The sequence below is a fragment of the Hemicordylus capensis genome, chromosome 1 (genome assembly GCF_027244095.1).
Source record: "Hemicordylus capensis ecotype Gifberg chromosome 1, rHemCap1.1.pri, whole genome shotgun sequence".
Taxonomy (NCBI): domain Eukaryota; kingdom Metazoa; phylum Chordata; class Lepidosauria; order Squamata; family Cordylidae; genus Hemicordylus; species Hemicordylus capensis.
Genome location: NC_069657.1, coordinates 325859613 through 325883225, shown reverse-complemented (window position 1 = coordinate 325883225; position 23613 = coordinate 325859613). Strand labels below are relative to the sequence as shown.

Sequence of the window (23613 nt, the reverse complement as noted above, 5' to 3'; positions counted from 1 at the left end):
AGTTTCACCCACCATGTGGCAGTACTCATAGCTTCTTATAAGAACCCCATAGGATTATGCACTTTTTGGTTCCTGCCAGGGCAGTCTTTTAATTGTAGGAACCACTGCATAAACCTATGGGGCTGGAATAAGGTGCTATGAGTGCTGCCACATATGGGTAAAGCTTTTTAAAATAAAGCCAGTACATCTAAACTAATTTTGATAAGGGGTATGTATGAAAATGGGGCATTCTCAGTGTATTTGCAGTGCTAGATATACAGTGCCATATCAATGAGCCCTTGAAGATTTATAGCATTATTCAAATCTCCATAAACACATAGAGCTCTAAGGCAGACAACACATTAATTACTGACTTCAGTGCACTCACATTGGGCACACAGGTCTGTCTTCAACACTGAAGTCAGTGGGCAATGCACACAAATATCTTGACAATGCACAAGACAGCATGCCTTTTTTCTCAAATACATGTAGATGTCAAGACTGGTTTGCTTCAACCTTTATGAAAATGTGCAGGTTTAAAATTACAAATTACATTACAAAATGTAAGATACAGGGTTCACAGTGTATTGTCTAAATAATGACACCCAGAGTACTTCCTGGTTTTAAAACACAGGGTATTTCCGTGTTTGTTTGTTTTAGCTGGGGGTGCCAAAGGTGATTGTTAGGGATGTGCACAAACCAGTTTGGAGTTCTGTTGCCAGATTTGGCTTTTTTAAAGCCAAATTTTGGGTTACGGCCCATTTGACTCACGAGTATACCCCTGAGGTTCTGGACATTTTGGATTGGTTCAGCAGTCCAGCTGGTTCGGCAGAGGGGTTACCTTTAAGGAGCAGAGAGGGTACTCTTACTCCCCCACCATATTTCCCCCACCAGCACTGTGTCCAAAATCGCACACACACCAGCCACTTCCAGTCTGATGCTGACCGGGACAGCAAGAGGGTATGCTGCCGGCCCACGCCAGTGATTTTGGATATTGCGCCGGTGGGGGAAACGCGGTAACACACACACCCCGCCACCACCACTGCCGCCGAACCGGCCATCTGCCAGTTCATGAACATACTTAGCAATTGTTCTCATTAATGTTGTTGTTGAGATGCCTGGATAAATACTTAAATAAACTTTCAGATTTTAATGCATTGATGTGGAATTTTATCTCCCATTTTATGTGAATCAAATACATATAAACACTTCATAGATTATGAAATATCTTTATATAGCACAGATAAATGTAATCTCTCTTTTTACATGCTTCACAAGCACATTTCACTGGTAATATCAAGCTGATTCACTGCATAAGAATAAAAAAGGTTCGTTTAGAACATATCAAGTACAGTTGTACCTCAAATACAGCTACTGAAAGATCCATAGTCACACTTACCTGTGCTGTCATCATAAACAACTGTGACAGTTTTCCACTTGAAAAACTGCACAAGGTCAAGGATGGCACGGCTGAGTGAAGAGAAATCTGGATAAAGACTGACATAGAATGAATCTTTGTTGTCTGAAACCTGATGCTTCCAGCGTGTCTGTATATGTGGAACCCCCAAGGCATTGCAGATAGATTGCACTGCATTAGCTGAAGAGCTATGTGAAGGCCCAAAGATAGCTGCTACTCCAAGAGAAAGCTGATCACAAGCTGAAAATAAAGAAATGCATAATCAACAGTGTGCAAAAGTCACCTGTGAAGCCCAATTTTTAAATATATAACTTCCCGTTCTAATAAAAATGGGCATCATTATATGAAGAAAATTGTTTGAAGTTGTTTAAAATGAACAAATATGTTTTTGAAATACATACCGTGAACTGGTTCACATGATTATTCCAGTGTCTGGTAAATGAAAACCGAAGAGCTTGTCGTGTGCCAAGATTTCCTGTTTCATTTATTGGACATTGGAATGATTGTGTACACCAGCCCTAAGTGTTAAGCTATATATCTATACACTATGGAGTGAGCTGTCAGCTCAACAGATCTCTGTTCAGCTGTTGTGGTTTCCTGGACGGTTAGGATGATTAGGAACTTCTACCAAAATCATGGCAAATGTATCAGGGGTCTGAGCTAGTATGTCCTCTTTACTAAATGCTTACTTTTCTTGGGCATTTTTGGTGCTTCACTTCAAATGTTATTCTAGCAGAAAGGCTTGTTTAGTGCCACTTTGCTCTAGTAACAGTTGCATGGTTTGCAGGATCTGGACTGCACTATCTTAACTTTGCTTTGACATTACTTTTGCAACAAGCTACAGCTTGCTTTTAGCTAATAAAAAAGGATAGCCTTGAGACATCATACAACCAGGCTATGCAAAATAAAGACAAACCACCCAATTTTGAATGTGTCATTTTATCTGCCTGGAGTATCATTTTCTACTATGTATAATCAAAGTTTTTGACAGGCCATTGATGCTGCTGTTAGCTGAGCTCATATTGTGAATTTATTTAATTGGCCTGTTAATATCACATGGAAAGTAGAAAGGCTCAGTCGTATACACCCTGGTAAGTGCTAAGTGCACTTAGCTTTTCAGACCGACCCATGGACCACAGACTACACAGACCCCTAGTTTCCCTACAGCTGTAGCAAATTGTTTGGGTGGTTCACCAGTTAGCCCTCTTGTGCCTCAAATATTTACATGTTTGCCATCTTGAACTGGGGTGGATTAGGGATGTGCAGAACTGGTCCGGTGGTCCGGCCCAGTCCGGCAGGTCTGTGAACGTTTAAATTTTTTTTTTAAAAAAATTAAAAGTAACTACCTGTAGCCCCTTCAGGGGACTTGCTGTAGCCACGGGGGTGGTCCGCAAGGGTTCCCTCCCCCCCGCTGGCCTCCCTCATCACCGCTGTGGCCAGGTAAATGTAGTCTTTTTGGCCCTTTTGGGCCTCTGCAAAGGCAAGCGGCAGCCATTTTGGCCACCGCCGCACATACGCAAATGCCTTCTGCGAGGCCTGGCACGGCCTACAGCCTCGCAGAGGGCATTTGTGCATGCGCAGTGGTGGCCAAAATGGCCACCGCTCACCTTTATGGAGGCCCGAAAGGGCCAAAAAGACTACATTTACCCAGCCACGGCAGTGATGAGGGAGGCCAGTGAGGGGAGAGGGAACCCTCACGGGACACAACCCACCCACCCCCCCTGGCTACAGCAAGCCCCCAAAGGGGCTACAGGTAGTTACTTTTAATTTTTTAAAAAATAAAAATAAAAAATGTTTGCGAACCTGCCAGACCGGACCGAGGGGGGGGGGCGATGAGGGCCAGACCAAACTGGCCCAGCTCCATTTGAGGTCAGTCTGGCCTCAAACCAAACCGGGCCAGATGGTTCTGTGCACACCCCTAAGGTGGATGACATTATCACAAACTATGTCATTGAGGTGTCCCCATGCGTCCTTACAACAGTACCAAATTTGGTTCAAATCAGTCCAGGTATTGCCAAGTTGATAGGCAGAGAGAGAGAGAGAGAGAGAGAGAGAGAGAGCTGGGTGATCTCACAAGCTTACTTTCCTTAAGGAAATAAGCTTAAAAAAAAAAGTAATGAGGAAATCAGTAAATCCTCCTTTCCATGGAAAGAAAAACTTATTTGGCACAAATAGAAGGCAGCATTCAAACTATTTCTGTATAAGTGTTAACGTCACTGTGCTAGCCTAATGACATGTACAGTCAATGATTGAAATTCAGCGCTCAGAGAAAAATTTCTTCAAGCAAACAGGAGAGGGCAGAAAAGCAAAAATTACATGCCTATCTTCTCTCCACACTCTGCCCTGTGAAACAAACCTGTGGAGAGCAGCTAGTTTACTCAGACCTTGTGAGGGCAGAAGAGTGTGTGTAACATGTCAGCCACTGACTTTTTGCCCTGTGGGGTGGGTATTTAAATATCTGTAAAGTTTCTAGACCACTAAAACATACACAAAATAGCGTACAAATCTGTCTATACTGGAAGTCCTGAGTGAAGATGTCATTAGATCGGCCTATGTATACACAGCCTTTGCCTGGCTGCTTCTTCTGCCACAGGAATCACTGAGACTCATTGGCCAACATGATGTGCACCATTAAGGCAACAGAGTGCTGCACCATATCAGGGCTGCTGCACACAGGCAAGGCAACTCCGACACAGTAGAGAAAAAGTGATTGCATGGGAATGCTCTGCTTGTGCAACTGCGCTCTCTCTACAGCATTGGGGCTGTCTTATGGTTCTGCAGCACCTCCAATGTGGTGCGCGCCATCACTGTAACAGTGCACATCATTTTGGCCATTGACTTCTGCAGGAGTCTACAGCAGCTAAGAAAAACACTGAAGTGGGAAAATACTTGCCTTACTGTCCTGATGCTGAGAATCAGCAATGCCTGGGGCAGTCAAGCACCTGGCAATTATTCTCTCTCGAGGTTTAAGCAAGTTACCTTTTTTGGAAGCCTCAAAACTGTCGTAGAGATTTATCTTCTGGGTGTCATATGTTAATGTAGTGTTTGGCAACAGAGTTCTGTTTCTGTTGATTGTGTTCACAGCAAATCTGAAGGCTAGTTCCTCTGCTCCCATTGCTCCTGTTGGGCCAGATTCCACACATTCAAAAATACCCCCTGGAGAAATGGAGAAAGAGGGGAAAAAGAAAAGTAAATAGATATCACGTCCAAGAACATCCATTTTAAGCTGTTTTTCCCTCCACACTGTAGCTGCCAAACGTTACTGGGAAGTTATGGTGCTAACTGACTACCAGGCATACAGATATAGGCCAAGGCAGGCGAAAAAAGGTGCACACCAGCGGCCAATTAGGTGTGGATCCACAAAATTCCTGCCTGGCCCCAAATGGCAACCAGCAAAGTCCAGCCTATATCTGAGGGATGGGAGGGGGGTGCCTTCGAGAACCAGGCTGAATGGGCACTCCCTCGCTTGTCACCCTAGCCCTGCCCCGTGAGCACCTGGGGAGCCAATGGGAAGTGTTCACCCAGTGTTCTGTGCTCCTTGTGGGAAGGGGGCTGGGGCAAACAAGCCGCACCACCCATTTGGGCGGCAGGCGGCTGGATTATCAAATCACCAAAAAGGTTTAGCTTCACAACTGCCTCCTTATTTTAACCTTTATCTCATGACTAGATGGAGAAGAGGAGGTCATTTTTTCCTGCCGTTCATCCTATAAAATTCAGCCCTTGATAAATAGATGCTCAAATAATATTAAAACAAAGGAAGAATACTGAGAAAGAAAGTGACAAATAGTTGCTTAAAATCGTACCAGTTTAAAACTTACAAAGATCTGACAATTAAAGGAAGATGCTGAATACAGTATAGGTAGATATGGATGGAGGCTGAGCCAACAGGAAAGTCTGTTCTATTAATAAGCATGAGATAAACAATATTACAGGGACCAAAAAAGGAAAGAAAAAGAAAAAACCTAGATAATAGGTCACATTAAACAAAATTGGGATGGGTAGTTGATTCACCAAATAATATCAATATAATGCTTTGGGATAGTCCAATATGCAGTAGAGTCTGGAGGATCTAACTTCTATATTTGTCTATATTCTATATTTCTCCTCCACCAAAGCCTTATATCACCAAAACATTAGAAATCAGGCTGCTAATTTATTATTAAACAAATAACATTTATTTAAATGTTGTTAGCAGAACACAGCATGGATCCCATATTATTCTCTCCTCACAACATCGGCATTGTGTCTATGATTAGGCTACCAGAAGCCATTCTCGGCACCTTAAATGCAACAAAAGGATCATAATATGTCAGGAAGAGCCACACTAACATAGCAGCAGGCTGAAGGCATAGCCAGTTATATACCGAGCCTGCAAGCTGATAAAGATAGATAAGCATATCAGTTCTGATTCAGCTTCCAGACCTGAAGGAGTTATTTGAAATTGTCACAGTGAGAGTTGTTGACCCTTTTACAAGAGTCAAACACACTGCCTTCTTGTGTAATGTGTAAGAATCACTGTCAGTTAGCAACAACCCTTTGTCTTTTAATCATTAAGGGTCCAGCATAGATACATACCTAACCATTCAGGGTGGGTGGGTGGGCAGAATACCTCTGATGAAGAGCCCCTCCCCTCCGGCGCCAGTGTGTGCTCTCTCTTTCAAATCCTGGTATGATCCCTGCATATTCATGTAAGCTTTCCTAATGTCCTTGGACTATTACTGTTTAAGACCACTTAACCGCTTAATTTTCCTGGACTGTAGCAATTCAGGTTGGGGGACAATTGGATCTTTGAATTTCTCCAACAAGAAACCCTCGTATAGAAAGAAAAAGAACCACATCAGAGAGAAGACTACGCTGAACCCTTTTCCTTGACATACTAGTCTTCTAGATACAGGGAGGTTTTATTTTCGGGGGGGGGGGAGGAGCATTCAAACTTGCCATCCTTCATCTGCAAATTGAGTGGAGAGTCCAGGAAAAATATTACCATTGGATTCTGCTGTGCAAATTGTCCTAAATTACTGAATTAAGGAGTAACACCACAGATGGAATTGAGACTTTGCTTACCAACCTCCAGTCAGCTAATCAAATTTCTTCTTAGGAAATGGAAAGAAAAAGACACAAGAAAACCATACCACCAGATATTACCTTCCAAAAGGCTGTCATGAGTCATCAACAGTTGCACACTCTCCCATTGTTGTACCTATTCATGATAGCTTTATTAATAATCCAAGGCAGGCATGCAACACATGCTTTCAGATAAGCGGACGGAGAAGTAATAAATCTTGCAATTCAAAAGTAGACAAGCCGCCAAACCTTTGCCTATCTCTGTCTAACAGCTTGAGGGAGGCAGATGTGAGAGTTGTCTGATTTCCAAACAGCATTTGGACCTGAAATGAAACACCACCAAACTGGCACCTGCCCACTGAAATGGGCTCCTTTATCCAAAACAGCTAGAGCTCAAAGTATTCAAATGCTTGCTTTATGCACACTAGGATTGTGTCATGAGGGACTTTGTTTTCAAAGCTCTTAAAGTAATGGGCAACATTAAGATGCGTCTACTTACAATCAAAATCACTCAAGGACTACAGGCCTTGAATCTGCTACTTATACATTATTCTAGTGCAATAATCTGTGCTGTACTTAACAACAAGCAGCCAGTAACAAGTGTACAAGGAATGTAGTCCAAGGCCGGCTGTCATAGTGGAAGCTCTTAGACAAACCCAGGCTTTAGCATCCATCTGATGCTTCATAGGGCAGTGGAAGTGCCATATTTAAAATAAGGCAGTAAAATGTCTTCCTGCTAGAGTAGAAGATCCACAGAGATCTCTACTTCATACAACCAAGTTGGATCCAAGGAACTGGACAGTGTTATATGGTACATGCTGGATACAATCCACCAGGAAGTGATCCTGAGCAATCAAGACAACAGCATCCACTGAGAAGTATCCAATAGGCTTGGTGAATTCATCAGGAAGATCAGCCTGGAGCCAGACAAATGGGGCTCCCTTCACTCTTCCTGGAATCTGCTCCAACTGCCAGCTGCTCTGGGACTGTGAGTGTAAGGCAAAAGGACATTCTGGGCTCTGCCACTTCAGTTCAAGCAAGGGGAAATCAATTTGATCGCAACTGGCTATAATGCCTGTTGACAACTTACCGCTTCATTCTGACACTGTCAAACTGATCTCTCTATTTTTCCTTTCACTACTTTTTCTTTTGTGGGGTGTGTGTATGGTGTGTGGTATTTTTAGATTTATATCCCACTTTCCTCTACGGATCTCAGCAGGCGTGGAGCCAGCCAAGTGGTGGCCTGGGTCCGGCCCCGCCCAACGGCCCTTCTAATGGCGTCCTGTGCACATGACGTCATGCATACGGTACGGACATGGTTTATTTTTTATTTTTATTTATTTTTTGCATTTATATACCGCCTTTCATTAAAAGACAACCCCAAGGCGGTTTGAACCCCAAGAGAATCCCCTCCCCACCCATGAGCGAGCACTATGGCTTCCCCATCCTTTTCAGGCAGCGTTTTTCCAGAGAAGGAGAGAAAGGGACAATAGATGCTTTTAGGCAGCAAGCGCTACCTGAAATGACACAGAAGCGCTCGTTTGGGCTCTTCGGAGCTCGAGGCCATGCCCCTTTGCACACAGAGGAAGAGAAAGGGAAACAGATGCTTTCAGGCAGGAAACGCTGCCTGAAAAGGACAGTGAAGCACTCACTTGGGCCTCTTAGTAGCCTGGGCATGGGTGGGGGGGAGTTCCCCTGGGGCTCTTCCAGAGCCAGAGCCATCCTCCCTGGGGGCTTCAGCCTCCCTACCATTGGTGGCCCCGATTCTTTGAACCTGTTTGCACAAGGGTGGCTATGCCCCTGGACCTCAGAGTGGGGTTCATGAATATTTTTATCCTCACAACAACCCTGTGAGGTAGGTTAGGCTGAGAAGTAACCAACTGGCCCAAAGTCACTCAGTGAGTTGCAGGACTGAAAAGAGATTAGAACACAGATCTCCAGACTAGTCCAACATTCTAACTACTACACCATGCTCAGGGGTGTAGCAAGTGTGGAGTGGGCCCTGAGACTACATTTGAAAATTCCCTGCCCCCTCCAGCCATGCCGCTGATGTCAGCCATGCCCCATGGCACAGGCCACATCCTGATACACCATGTCAGTGTCGGGGTGGAGGGAGGCCAGCAGTGGCCCGTGTCCAGCCACTGCTGTGGCCCCCCTTGCCCCACCCCCTGTGTCTGACATCAGATGCAGGGAGTGTTTAGCCATGCCCCCCGCATCTGATGTCAGATTCGGGGGGCATGGTTTATTTATTTATTTATTATTTACATTTCTAGCCCTCCCTATACACAAAGGTCTCATAGTGGGTTACAATAAAACCAATATAAAACATAATTAAAATACATCATAAAATCAAAAATACAGTAAAAAATACAGTGCCTGAGAGGGAAAGAACCACTATATTACTAGTCAAAGGCAAAGAGGTGCATCTTCATCATTCTCCCGAATGTGCTCAATGTCAGAGCTTGGTGCACCTCAGAGGGATGGCATTCCATAACCTAGGGGCCACCACAGAGAAAGCCCTCTCAAGTGCCCCTTTAACTGCTGACTATGGTGGAACTACCAAGAGGGCCTCTCCTACAGATCATAACTGATGGGCAGGTGTATGTGGGAGAAGGTGTTCCTTCAGGTATTTGGGGCCCAGCTTGCTCAGGGCTTTATAAGTCAGTGTTAAAACCTTGAATCGGGCTCGGTGGCAAATTGGCAACCAGTGCAGTTCCTATCATATCTTAAGCAGATTGTTAAGACTAGATTCTTGGCAAAATCTAGTAAAACAGACCCAGATGGTTTATGAAAGCAAACCATTCCACGTAGTGGGGAAAAGGAAGAGAGAAAACCCATGACATGGTTCATCAGCGAATGGTATATCCATGAGACATTGCTAGGATGCTGATATTGGGAAAAACAATGGACAAATTACAGTGCACGGTTTTAATACACATTACATATAATGTGTATATAAAATACACATTATATAATACACTGCCTAGCCAGTGGCGTTGAAAAACAGCATTAGATATGCACGCCACATTCTCATCACTTCTACATTCTGATCTCTCTTGGGGAACAGGAAATGGATGTGCAACATAAAACCTGAAAGCTGATGCTGACCACTTCAAGAGTCACACTCAAATGAATTCCCAATGCTGCTGGATATGACGGAGATAGCTAAAACACTAAAAGTATACCTCCTCAGTTTCTAATGGTGCTTTAATCATATGGCTGAAGGATTTCCTCCATGTATGCCCAGAAATGAGAAATATGCCAAATACCTATTCAGATATACAGAACATATGCACACAAACATTCTGTGGATTCAGAGGCAGGCACAAAATAGGAAAATATCCTAGGACTGCACACCCACATGCAGGGTGGGGGGAACTGTGGGCACTGTGTATGTACATGGTTATTCAAACCATTTCCAAACAGCATGAATCCTTCCGCTGTCCCACCGCCCCAGGACAAAAATAAAAGCTTTTTTGTCAATGACTTTTTCACTGCAAAAGAAGAATCAGAGAGAGAGAGAGAGAGAATGAAAGAGAGAGAGAGAGAGAGAGAGAATGAAAGAGAAAGAGAGAGAGAGAGAGAGGAACACTAGTCACTAGTTAGTTCATTTTTATATTTCTGCCTGTCCAGTGTCAGAAGGCAATACTCTTCCACCGAGTGAGTACGTATAAATATATTGCAACCATAATTTTAAAAGAAATATAGCTTTTACCACATTAAGAGTCCCTCTGCATGCTCTGAGCAATATAAAGGGGCCTCAGGGCAAACTGGAATTAGGCAATAAACAGTTCAGAACAGTACTCGTAATCTAAACAAGACTAATATCTATGGTTTGAAGAATAAAAAAGGGGTGGGGGGAAGGCACACATTGATGAAGCACTGCAGGAAGCATACAGAAGTATCACTGCAGATCTTCAGCGTTGCTGTCTTTTACCATTCAACATTCCCTTCAACCAGAATGTTAATGGTCCATGGCCTCTGAAAGAGACAAAATAGGAACCATCACCATACTTATTGATATGATGCAAAACAGGTTACTCACATATTCCCTTTGTATTTCCCCACTCTGTACAGAGCAGTGTATTGGAATATCATGTGATGTTTAATACTCAAAAATTAAATTGCCTGTTTTCCTGAATGGCAGTCTGAATATACATACAGATAAAGTATCGTTTTGTAAATATTAAAGTCATAATGTTACAACATTGTTAATTTTACAACATAGTGGCCAACATCCCCACTAACGGTGTGGAGGTGCAGTGTGTAAAGTGCCTGAATGCCGATTAGTGATCCAGTGTCACACTACATGCTGGAGGTGATCCCTCCAGCAGCACTCCATGCAACCCACAACCCTCAAGCACCTATTTCCAGGCTGTATGGAAGGGGGAGCAGCAGATATTGCTCCCCATGCAAACAGCATAACAGTAGATTACTAAATGCTGTGGGGGCTGCTTTACCCACCATGCCTCCACGTCGTTACTGGGAATGCCAGTCAGTGTATTCTTCTATGCAACTGTTTCTTCATATAAAATCACTCTTGAAGCATATTAGTTAGCTAACGACAACACGAATAGTATTTCTACACACCTTTCAACAACAAGGCTTATAGAAGCCTCAACAGTGTGTGCAGTAATAGACACCTGTCCAAGTCAGGTGATCATTCTAGATCATAATGAATGAGGCATAGTAAGTCACTGCCACCTTCTTCTTCTCCATGAGGAGAATAAGAATAATGGGGAGAGGAGTGCTATCAACCCAGTTCCATATTATGTATAAAAGTAATGCATCTGTGGTTCATTAACTAATCAGAGTTAGAATGAACTAAGATATCAAACTAGGAAGAAATATTCAGGTATGTTGTAACTCCAGTTGCGTACCAAACCACAACTCCTTGAAATTTCATATAACATGGATCTGCAGTGTGTTCTAAAATGAAATAAAAAGGTTTCATTCTCCTCCTCTCATTTGTGGAGGACAAACAGAAGGGGATGGGAGCATGTAATTGTAGTCAGAAACAGGCTATAGTTCCATAGTTTTTCAACACAGGAGAGAGGTGTATTTAAGGAGACATGAGAGGTCATGCACACCTGTGTACATACACCCTGTCTGGACCAACCTGATTTCTCAGTGTTGATGCTACACAGTCCAAAGTAGATGGAAACTCAGTCCAGTCAATGTCTAGCGAACAAGAATAGTTTTCAAGCTGGATGAGATAAAGGAAGGAGATTTTATCCTCCTTGTTGCCTGAACTGACAACTGCTGTACGACTAGTTACTGGAAGACAAATCCTGTTGCTCATAAAATGCCGCTCTAACCCAATGCCTAATGGCTGCTGCGTTTTGTACCCAGGCCAAGGGAGACAGGGCTGGTGTGCAGCTGTATGTCTCCCCGAGGAGGTGGCCACATGTGAGGATGGGCCAATGGGGGTAGCGCGGCAGCACGGCATTGCTGCTGCTATATAAGCAGTGCACACGCTCCCCACACCGTTCGGCCAGGTTTCTTGGCTGCTGTGGTGGCTGTGAGTGGTGGCTTGATAGGCGGCTGAGCACTCTGGCTGATGGGCGGCCATTTGGAACTCTTAGTGTGTTGGGACAGCATGCTATGGCCTACAGCGTGGAGCTCTTCACAGCTGGTTTGGAGCTGGGGGGAAATTAAGAAGAAACAGGTCAGCTGCAATTGGTCCCAGGAGGGCAGCATCCATCGTCAAATATTTGGACATTGTTTATCATGCTTTTTCTGAATTTAGGGCTCTGTGTAGGCATGATGTGATGAGTCATTCTGTATGTGCTCTGCACTAAACCCTGCCTGTCCATGGGATGAGCATCATCCCCAAATGTGGCGACAAATTTTGTACCCATCCCGACTCATTCAGGGTGAATACTTGGACAGTGGCCATTTGCTTACTAAATTGGCAGCCATCCAGCCCAAAGGGGTTGGGGCCAGCCAGGGGGTTCAATCCCACCTTTGATGTTGGGAGTATGGCTCTTTTGGAGTCTGTTCTCATCAGCAACACCGTTTCTGGCATGCATGTTCCTTGTGTGGTGTGCCTCACCTCTACAGTATATGTGGGAAGGGTGGGGCAGTAGGAATTTTAGCAGGGACCAATCGGCCAATAGGAAGCCTGGAGGCCAAGGGAACAGTGCACTGGGTAAAGGGACCTAGTCTGATTACACTTCCTGAGCTGTTGACATTGTTGGAGTCATATCCTAACAGGATCGATGCAGATTACTTGGTTATGGGTTTGTTTTTGGTTTTTCATATTCTGTTTGAGGGCCTATGTTTGCCATATGGGCCTTCTCCATTGCTGCCCCGAGGCTTCCTGCTAAAATAAGAGCCTCCCCATCTCTTACAACTTTTTAAAAGGCAGTCAAGATACATTTGTTCACCCAGGCTTTTAATTAGATACTGTTTTAATTATTTGATTTTTAATAGTTTTAAGCTTTTAAATTTTAAATTGTTGTAATGTTTTAACCTTTTTATTTGTTGTTTTTATTGTTTTGTTGTAAACCACCCAGAGACTTGCATTTTGGATGCTGTATAAATGTGTTAAATAAATTTTTAAAAATTCACATAATTTTTATTTATTTATTTTTACATTTTATATCCCGCTCTTCCTCCAAGGAGCCCAGAGCGGTGTACTACATACTTAGGTTTCTCCTCACAACAACCCTGTGAAGTAGGTTAGGCTGAGAGAGGAGTGACTGGCCCAGAGTCACCCAGCTAGTTTCATGGCTGGATGGGGATTTGAACTTGGGCCTCCCCGGTTCTAGTCCAGCACTCTAGCTGGACATAATCTTAAGTCAGTTAAGGGTTTTAAACACATAGTTCAAGATAAGATAGCCAAGGAGGGCCCCTTTGCTACCCCTCCAGTCCCCTCTTAGGGTGTCCCCACTTGGAGTTATCCTCAAAAAGGCACCAAGAGAGTTTCAGCTCATACACCACCTTTCTTACCCTTATGGGCATTCCATCGAAGATGTCATCCACACCACCTTTGTGCACTCAAGTACATGTCATTTGACATGGCTGTACATAGAGTTTGGGCGCAGAGCATGGGCACTCTCATGAGCAAATGCAATATAAAATCTGCTTTTCATCTGCTACCAGTCCATCCCAATGATTTTGAGTTGTATGGATTCTCTTTTGAGGGTCAAATTTATGTGGACCGTGCATTGCCCATGGGTTGCTCTGTATCATGCGCCACATTTTGAGCATGTTAATACTTTCCTGGAGTGGTGTGTTTGTTGGTGAATGGAACATGATGCTATGGTTCACTAACTAAATGATTTTTTAATTTGCCAGCTAGGTTTGTCAGCACCTTATTCAGGCTTGCCAGGACCTTGCAGACGAAGTAGGTGTTCCCTTTGCTCTTGAGAAGACTGATGGTACCTTTCCTATTATTCCTTTTAGGAGCATTGAAAGAGGTTCTCCAAGGGTGCTGTTGTTTTACCTCATGAGAAAGTGGAAGATCTGGTGCACCACTTGAGATATTGGAGGGGGGGAGGGCTTCCTTAAAGGAATTTCAGTCCCTCATTGGGCACCTTAATTTTGCCTGATGAGCGGTTGCACTGGACCAGACCTTTTTTTACAATGTTATGTGATGCTATTTTGGGAATCAGGGGCCCCCACCATTACCTTCACATTACGAATGATATTATTAAGGATGATATCTGTGTCTGGTTGCAGTTTTTGAGCATTTTTAATGGGGTTTCCTCATGGAAAATGGAGCTTCTACTGGAGGCTGAATTACAAGTCCATTCTGATGCATCTGGTGCTTATGCCTTTGGCTTGTACTTTTAAGGGCAGTGGTGCACAGCTGCCTGGCTCTCTGACTGGGTTGAACGGGGGTTGACATGTGATCTTACCTTTTTGGGATTTTCCCCAATAGTGGTAGCCATGCTCGTTTGGGCACCTGACTTTACTAATTGTACTGTGCATTTTTTTGGTGTGATAGCAAGGCTATGGTGCATGTTATCAAATTCTGTTCATCTTGAAATATGAGGGTCATGAAATTCACTCTCCAGTGCCTGCAGTACAGCATTTTGCTTTTGGCTCGTCATGTACTGGGACTAGATAATAGCATAGCTGATGCGCTTTCTCAGATTCAAGTCGAGTAGTTCAGCCGCCTAGCTCCAGATTCTGCTCTCATGGCCAAGGTGTTGCCTGATGATCTATGGACAATTGGAGGGTTGAGGCCAACTGAGGCATAGAGTTGTCACTTGCACCCAGCACCAGAGTTCATTATGAAGCAGTTAACAGTGAGTTTAGGCAGTTTAGGTGGGAATCTGAATTGGACAATGTATGGCCTATACCAGTTGAACACCTTATGAGTTGTTATGCTTTTCATCACTCTTACGGTTTGGCACCTCATTCCATTGGGGTGCATTTGTCCACTCTGGCCTTCATGGCCAAGAAGAGCAGACTGGGGGACAACACTTCTGATTGTAGAATATGACGCATGCTAGAGGGATGGCTGAGGGGCTCTCCTGGACTGAGTGATGGGAGGTCACCCATTTCACCACATTATCTATTATGTGCTTGGCCAGTTCCAGACTCTGAGCCAGGTCTCACAATCAGTGAGACCAGGTTTGCGAGAATGAGCGGGGAGAGCGGGCTAAGCCCGCTCTCCCTGCACACGAACAGGGCGGGAGCCCTGGGCGGCCGAATCAGCCACCCACATGATTGCCGGCTCTGTGACAGAGCCGGCGGGGGCTAGGGGGAGCGGGGGCCAATTGGCCCCCAGAAGCTCCAGCATGTCCTGCGCGCACATGCAGAGCATGCTGGTGAGACCCCCGGAGCTGTGAGGTGGCTTTTTGCCTCCCCTCCAGGGGTCTCCTCGTGAGTAGCCGCAGCGTGGAGTCACACTGCGGCTACTCACAATAAAAAAAACTGGGTTTGCAGAGTGCGTTAGGGTTTTAGGTGCGGGCTACTTGAGCGGGTTACCCGCTCAAGAACCACCGGGCTCACAGCCAAGCCCTGTGGTTCTCACGACTGCAGAAAATTGGGCTAGCGGAAGCTAGCCCGATTTTCTGCAATCATGTGAATAGCCTCTCTTTGTGCTTCAGCCTTTGAGACCCTACTTTTTGGGGCTGCTGCACTGAAGGCCTTTTTTGGGGCCCACCATGTCAGCGGGGTTGGTGGCTTCTTCCAAGTGAGATGCCTCAGGTAGGGTTTTGGATAGGAGGGATATTCATTTCTGAGTCTCATATCCAGGTTCATCTGCATATCTCTAACACTGATTGGAGGCACTAGGATTAGAGTTTGAGGCTGGCATGTTGCACTGACCTTTTGCTCTGCCCCATGCAGACTATGCAGTCATATCTGCAAGCATGTCGAGATGTTCATGGTCCCCTTTTTCAGCATGTGGATGCTCCCCGCCTTACCCATTATGAGTTTGGTGCCTTGACTAAATCCGCTCTGACTGCAGTGGGTTACTTTGTGGTTTCCTTTTGACACTCACTCTTTTAGGATCAGTGCAGCTTCCACTGCGGCTGCTGGTGGTTTGCTTCTTCAGTGGGTTGGGTGGTGGTATTCTTCTGCCTACTATCATTACATCTGGCCTTTCCAAGGCCCAATTTGATAGTTGCAGTTGTTTCTTTTGCAGATGGTGTTGTGCACCAGGGCCTGGTTCAAGTGCTGATCTGTGGACAGAGTTTCATGTTTTGGGCTGACCTCTGAGCTTGTGTGGGCTGACCTCCGAGCTTGTGTGGGCTGACCTCCGAGCTTGTGTGTCAATTGGGTTGTGGTGCTTTTGAGCATGTGGAGTGGCTTAGGTGGCGTGGCATGCTTTGATGTCAGCTGTTGCCTCTGCTGTTTCACCACTTCACTGTTCATCCACCACTACAGGCTCTTTTGCTTCACCTGTGGCAATGAGCTGGGCCTATTGAAAGGAAAGCACTCATCTTGCAAGTGGCCAAAGATTTGCGTGCTTTGCTGGCCCATTGGCCACAGTTGTTACTGGTTTGGTCCTGCTTGATTCTCAGGCACTGTTGGAAGGGCAACAGTGACCCTCATGCTCTTGACCATGCCTGTAAGAAGGTCAACTTGGAAGTGGGCAATATAGTCCATTCTTTGAGAGGGATGGTTATCCCTCACATAGCCATCAAACATAGTTGTGCATGCTTTTAAAGTGAGGACAGACTGTGTTCATTTATCTAACTTGGGCAATGATATATTTTGGGGTGATCTGCAGCAAGGCTTGCATGAAGGGGTCTGCAGCAGGTTGGGGAAAGGGAACTAAATTGAGGTTTCTTCCCTTTTATTGGCAGGTGAGCTTTTGAGATTAAGAGCTTGACTGGTGTTCAGTCGCAAGCACCTTTTCAGTGAAAGGTGGTTTCATGGAACAGACCTCTTCGGGTTGTGTGGTCTGGCGGTGTCTGGGAATGGACCACCTTTCGGGCACGGTACAGCTCACCCACTCAGAGCTTTGGGGCTTGTGGGGTGGTGACTCTGGTGGCTACCTCCTTGACACAGTAAACTGTGTGGCTTGGTGAGGCTATGCTGACTGTTCAGATGGTGCCTGCCAAGCCTGGCTGCTTCACCCAACAGTGAGGGGAGGTCAGGCCTTGTTAGGAGGCTATTCCTCCCTAAAAAGGGAGTGAGTCACCCGCATTCTAGTTTTTTTCAGCCTAGTCTGTAGCTAATAAAGCAGCCCTAGTTTTTATCCATATAGCATGTCCTGTTTTCATTTGGGGATCCAGGTGCAAAGAACCATGGTCATCCAATGCTGATTTTTCTGGACACGTGGACAGAGTTGCTGCTAAGGCTGTGTCAAGAAAGGCCAGGCCTGCTTAACTTCTTCTTGCCACACAAATATTCAAGGTCAATTCTTTTGGAATCACAACCTGGCAATTGTAATATGAGAGCTTATTCTGAAAAGCTTTACAAATGAAATTCTAAGAGCCATGTTGCCTGTTAAGCGGCATCTGTAAAACATGGCATCCTGTCCCAGCTTCTTCCCTTCCCTGCAGTAATGATTAGCAGACCTTAGCTATTCTGCAATTAGTAACAGCAGTAAATGGTATGAATTGGCAACCCCTCTACCACATGGTAAGCCCTCCTAGATATAAGGGGAGGGGAGGCTCCACATTTTTGGTACCATCCTTGTGGCCCATGTAATGTTTAACCTGGAGCCGCTCTGGGAAGAGCATCTAGGTTCCAAGTTCCCTCCTTGGCATCTCCAAGATAGGGCTGAGAGACATTCCTGCCTGCAACGTTGGAGAAGCTGCTGCCAGTCTGTGTAGACAATACTGAGCAATATGGACCTCTGGTCTGACTCAGTATATGGCAGCTTCCTATGTTCCTAACCCATCTCCAAGCTGTAAGCTTTGCATATCAGATCTTTTTCTCACAATCTCTGTGCAGCTGAAGTCCAGTTCAAGGAAATGAAGCTCCATGCTCCCTTTTTAGCAAGAGCAGGATACTCTTGGTAACTGACAGACAATAGATCATGGAAATGTAAATAAAGCATTGCTTCTACCTGTCTGTGGTACTTCTAAGCACTTCCTGCAGATGTTGGTTAGCCAGAGTTATTAATGCTTATCCAGAAAACAGGATTTTGATTAGCAGTCCATTATGATCCATTGGGGAGCCCTTAAGCATCAGACTTTGCTGTCAGCACAGCATTTTTCCCCATCAGTGATAAAGAGTGAATTTCAAAGCCGTCTCTGCTAAACCACTTAACTTGGTGATCTTTTTCTTTCCAAGTCATAATGGCTTTTGATATGCTTGCAGAGGGGTAGCTGGTTATGTTTTCCTTGATAGTCCATTTCTCTAAGTATCCATTTCGAGCCCCCCAGAGTATTCTCTAATGCTAATGAAGCTTTTTGTTATGCAGCCACAGGGTGGTATTTACATTCATGCAAATGGGAGTAATATCCTCCCACAAAAACAAACAGGACAGTTGCTTAAAGCAAATCTCTCCATACAGCAAGGTGTACTAATAGATGCTTAAAGTTGGACATTAGAAACCTGATACAATCTGTGTACTTCTGCTTCAGCAAGAACGCTTTATAGAACACTTTATAAACCCATCGTGTGTACCTGTTAAAATGGTAATGCTTGTACCAGTGACATGTCTTTGTCTAGGTATACTATATGCATACATGTCAACAAGTCCAAGACTTCCTGCTGACTGCACACACACTGCCAGCAACACCCTTATATTGGGCAGTTATGGGTCTATTATATGTACCCACTAAATGTGTAGTGTGTGAAAGTGGCTCTTAGAAGAACATAAGAGCAACGTTGCTGCATCAGACTGATCAGGGGTCAGATCACTCCCCATAGCATCTAAGGAGTCCACTTGCATGTTATTAAACTTCTCCCCACCAAATTCATATTTTCAATCCCCAAAAAATATTTTCACAGTCATGGCTAATTGCTGTGAATAGATCTATCCTTTGTGAATCTGTACAATTCGCTTTTATAACCCCTTTAACGATTAGCCGCCACCATATCTTGTGGCAGTGAATTTATCAAATAATATGAACTACTGAATAAACTTCCAATCTATTTCATTCAGTGACCTTGAATTTTAGTACTGTGAGAAAGGGAGGGGAGAAATCCCTTTATTCCACTTTCCACCCACAGTGCACAACTTTATAACCTTCTACTGTGCCCATCCCCATCCCTTTCTGGCTCTTTACCAGTTTCGCAATGAGGTGACCATAGTAGTCCAAATGCAGCTGCACTACAGACTTATGTAAGGAACTTGTTTATATTTTTACATGATGTGCTTTAAAAGTAAATAAGTAGCACAAACGGAAATGGCTGTCTATAGAAAAGGTAAGATAACAGCTGTATTTTCAAGTCCCTTTTCACAGAGTCAAACCAATATGATACTAAATGCACCATTGGTGTGTCTGTCTTGGTGGTTTTTTTTTAGTTCAGTAAATTAGAATTCAATTCATTAAAAGAGATTGGGGGAACCTGATCAACCTAATAGAAAAGCCATTTTAACACTTTCATCTTGTGAACAATCCCATTGAACTTCTATAATGCCTAATAGAGAAGTTTCCAGTGCTCTAAAGCCAGCTTCCTTCCTGGGGTGCATGTCAGGTAGGTTTAGTGGTGGAGGAGGCATTTTGTCAGTACTGTGGTGCAAGATGTGACAAAATGAATGTAATCAGCTGTCTGTCAGCTGCTCTTTTACTTAAGAATAAAAGTGACAGGTTGGTGCATTTAACATTACATCTGCTTTGTCCCTAAAAATTCTAAATATAACTAGGAATTGGCCCTTTTAGCTGACACTTTCATTCAGCTAACCATCATTATTCCAAGATCTTTTTCTGGATAGTCACATATGAATTCCATTCGTTGTGTCTCATCAGTGTCAAAGTTAATCATGGGAAGTACTATCCAGGTTTCCCTCTTAGTGCTCTGAAGCTGGTTAGCAAAGTTAAAGGGGAACTCCAATTAGCTTAACCATGTTTAAGAGACTGGGGACAAGATATAAGGCTGTGCATTCTTCCCCAATCTCACCTCCATTCTAGCATGAACTCCTCCTTCTTTCCCAGTGTTAGGTCAATGCCAACACTTAACTAGTAAGAGAAAGGATTTTTTGCTGTTGTTGCCAGTTGGAAGCAAAAATACTTATGTCTTATACCCAGTGACTAAACCATTGTTTAGAGATCAATGCAACTGCATCCTTGGCACTCTTTCCTAACCACACAGGCCTTGGTATTAATGGAACTTACATTCAAATATAGGGTTCCTAGGACTGGGTAATAAGCAGAGGCACTCACCCCCGCACCTCGGGGACCTGGCCTGTGGCCTCCAAGGTCCAGGAGGGCCTTCTGCCATGCCGCCACCCCATCCCATCCCACCCCACCGCTGCCCTGCAAAAACTTCAAAAATTCTAACCACGCCATGTGCGCAGTCACCGGGGGGTGCAGGGTAGGAGGTAGCTGAGCAGTCCTCCCCCACCCCTGTGGTGGCATCGGCAGGTGGATCAGGGCTCATGAAGCCTTGAGAACTGGCCCAATAGCCCTTGAGAACTGTGAGAAACCTCTGGTGAACTGAGCAAGTGCACCGGAGCTTCCTCACAGATCTCAAGGGCCATTGGCCAAGGTGTCGAGTCCTGCGGTTGCTCCTGAGCCACACTCCACCTGACAACGCTACCACGGAGGTGGAGGAGGCCTGCTCGGCTCACTCCCACACCTCCCACACCCCAGCTGCACTAGAATTTTTGAAGTTTTCACAGGGCATCAGGGCAGCAGCAAGTGGGGTGGTGCCATAGCAGGAGGTGGTGCCTGGACCTTGTAGCCCACCCCCCCCCCGGTACCTTTCAGGAAAATGGAGGTACATAACTTTTAAAAATAATTAACTTTTAATTTTAACTTGTGGCAGGGGTGGGTGGGGGGCACTCCAAAGCCATTCAGGTCCGGGCACCAAATTTACCTAGGGGTGTCCCTGGCTATAAGATGTATATTAATTTATTTATTTTTCTTACATTGATATCCCACTTTTCCACCAAGGAGCCTAGAGCAGCATACATAGTTACATTTATCATCACAACATTGTGAGGTAGGTTAGGCTGATAGAGAAGCGATTGGCCCAGAATCACGCAGTGGGTTTCATGGCTGAATGGAGAACTGAACTCGGGTCTCCCCGATTGTAGTCCAACACTAACCAGTACATCATGCTTTCTACACTACACTACACATTGCATTCTACAAGGAGGATCTGATGCTGCCAAGGATTGTATTCATGGGTCGATATTTTCCACCACCTTCTTCTAAGTGACATTTTTGCATTTCCAGGAACTGGAGGCATTTTTTTATATATACCTTTTTAATTTAAACAACTGCTAAAAGCTGCTGTACTTTTACAAGCTACCATCTTGATTTTGTTTCACTTCACTTTAGGAAAGGCACCATTTGTTGAATAATGCTACAACATGCTCCTTCGTAAACAGATTTGCATCAGTGTATTATGATGCATTTTTTTTAAAAGCATGCATTTTAATGGGCATAAACACTGACATATGAACAATTGCACAATTACCCGTATGCTTTGAGAAACTAAACTGAGCATTCTTCTACATGGATACAAAAGGAATGTTTCCCAGAGCATTTCTAAACTAGGAGGGGAAAAGTAACACATAAAATGCCTCTAGTAAGTTGTAAGCTCTGCTTGGGTGTACTGTTGTTTTGTTGCTTACAGGGTACAGTGTATAGGCAGAATAACTTCTATGCTGAGTCCTAGGTATCTTTCTTTTATTAAAACCATCTTTCTTCCTAAATGAAAAGAACAACCGAACACTGTAACATTTAATGAGCAATCACTCTTTGGCTTAATAAAAGCATTTCTCGGATCCCCAGCGCGCAGAAGGATCATCTAATTGTTTCTTTATTTGGAAGATACGTCCCTCTGATACACTGTAGAGTATTATTCTTCCATAACAATATCAGGTGGAAAGAGCAAACATTGCTGCACAACAAAACAATGCTGCAACTCAAAGGGTCAGCAAAACAAGTTTATTTATACAATTGGCCATCCTCGTCCAACAAGGGCAACTTATCGTATAGACAGGCAAGGTTTAGCCATGGCTCTGTATTCTAGTTCATTTTGTGAAGCACAACATCAGGAAGCCACAACTCAGTCAGACCAAATTGTTGATAAATCATGACACCGTATTTCATTTAGTAACATAGCTGTTGTAATTTTTTTTCCTGTTGGGTATTTTTTATATTTTTTTATTTTTGAAAATAAATTAATAAACTTATTAGAATGGTGTTGAATAGTATTATGATTGGGTTATAATTCTAAAAAAATTATTGGCAGGTGCCTTGAACTCATAGAATGGCATGTTTGAAACGTTTCAAATATGGATTCTTGAGAACATTTCCAAAGACAAGAACGGAAAGCATGGTAAATTTTAAGTCAAAACCATATTATGCGAATATTTCAATTAAAATCTGACTTGTCTATGTGTACACACAGAGGGAGTATATATATTTTTCTACATATGTGAATATAAAAAACACATTCATATATGTGCCTTTAAATCCTAGAGAAAATTGGACAGGCCACTGCTGTTTCTTGGTATACAAAAAGATTATCCTCTATCTTTAATAGTGGTCATTCATCTGTACCCCCAGGCTCATTTCTAAGAACTACCAAGTTACTAAAAACACTTAACAGTTTTCTCTTTATTTAAAGTATCTTGTCATTGGAATCAATTTTTGTGCCTTCCCTGGATAAGAGGCGGTATTCTGCCCAGAGGTACTGAGATTCAGAAATTGCCTTGAATAATTTAATTGTAAGCAATCTAGTGCACAATATCGCACTTTCAGTCTGCACAGAAGTTGTGAGACTTCAGAAGCAAATGAATCACATGAGACACATATATAGGCTTTCTACTCCAAAACAGATTTTCACACTTTCCCCCAAGAGAAGTAGTAATTAGGACCTAATTATCATATTAGTGGTTATTACTGCATAATAATAATATATCAGCTGCTAAACATCTTAAACATTGGATTTTTAATGAAAGAAAATTTCTCAGTTGAAATAAGAATTACCACGAACCTAAACACTGCATCTGACTAGCCATTTATTTTGAGAATGAACAATGCTGAACAAGCACCATCGATATTTTGTCTAGATTTTAAAAAACTAAATGTAAGTGGTGTACATACAGGCAGACCTCATCATCCGCAGCCCAGGCACCCACGGTTTTGAGTATCTGTGGTTGGGCAATGTGCCCTTGACCTCAGTATACACAGTTAAACAAAGAGTTAAAATCCATGGATCCACAGTTCCTAAGTGGCCAGAAATGACTTCCAAGGTCATTTTCAGCCACCATTTTGTGTAGCAGAGCCATTTTGTGGCTCTTTCTTGGGAAGAAAATTTACTGACATTTTTCATGGGAAATCCCGGAAATTGGGGGTTGGGAGTGGGCATCACTGGACAGTTGAAGACCTATTAAATATGGTGCGGCACTTGATTTCTCTCATTTCTTCCATTTTTGTCATTTTTTAGCCATTGTTTGCCCTGCAGGAACCTAACCCCCCAATTGCCATTGACTGAATTTATTTATTTAATACATTTGTATACTGCCCCATTAAAAAAAAAGTCCATGGGCGGTTCACAATGCCTCATTATCTACAGTATTATTATCTACAGAAATTGACAGGAAAGGAACCCCC

The 23613-nt window shown here is 43.8% G+C and overlaps 1 protein-coding gene across 7 annotated transcripts in view; it reads right to left on the bottom strand.

The window, feature by feature from the left end:
• The window catches only part of GRIK2 (glutamate ionotropic receptor kainate type subunit 2), an 808572-nt gene that overhangs the window by 560063 nt on the left and 224896 nt on the right, over positions 1-23613 (bottom strand). For all 7 annotated transcript variants that reach the window (XM_053299652.1, XM_053298872.1, XM_053301185.1 and 4 more), the window contains exons 2-3: positions 4376-4552; positions 1379-1636 (exon numbers count right to left, since the gene is read on the bottom strand). In XM_053299652.1, the coding sequence (XP_053155627.1) occupies positions 1379-1636; positions 4376-4552 (435 nt within the window). The remainder of the gene's footprint in view (positions 1-1378; positions 1637-4375; positions 4553-23613) is intronic.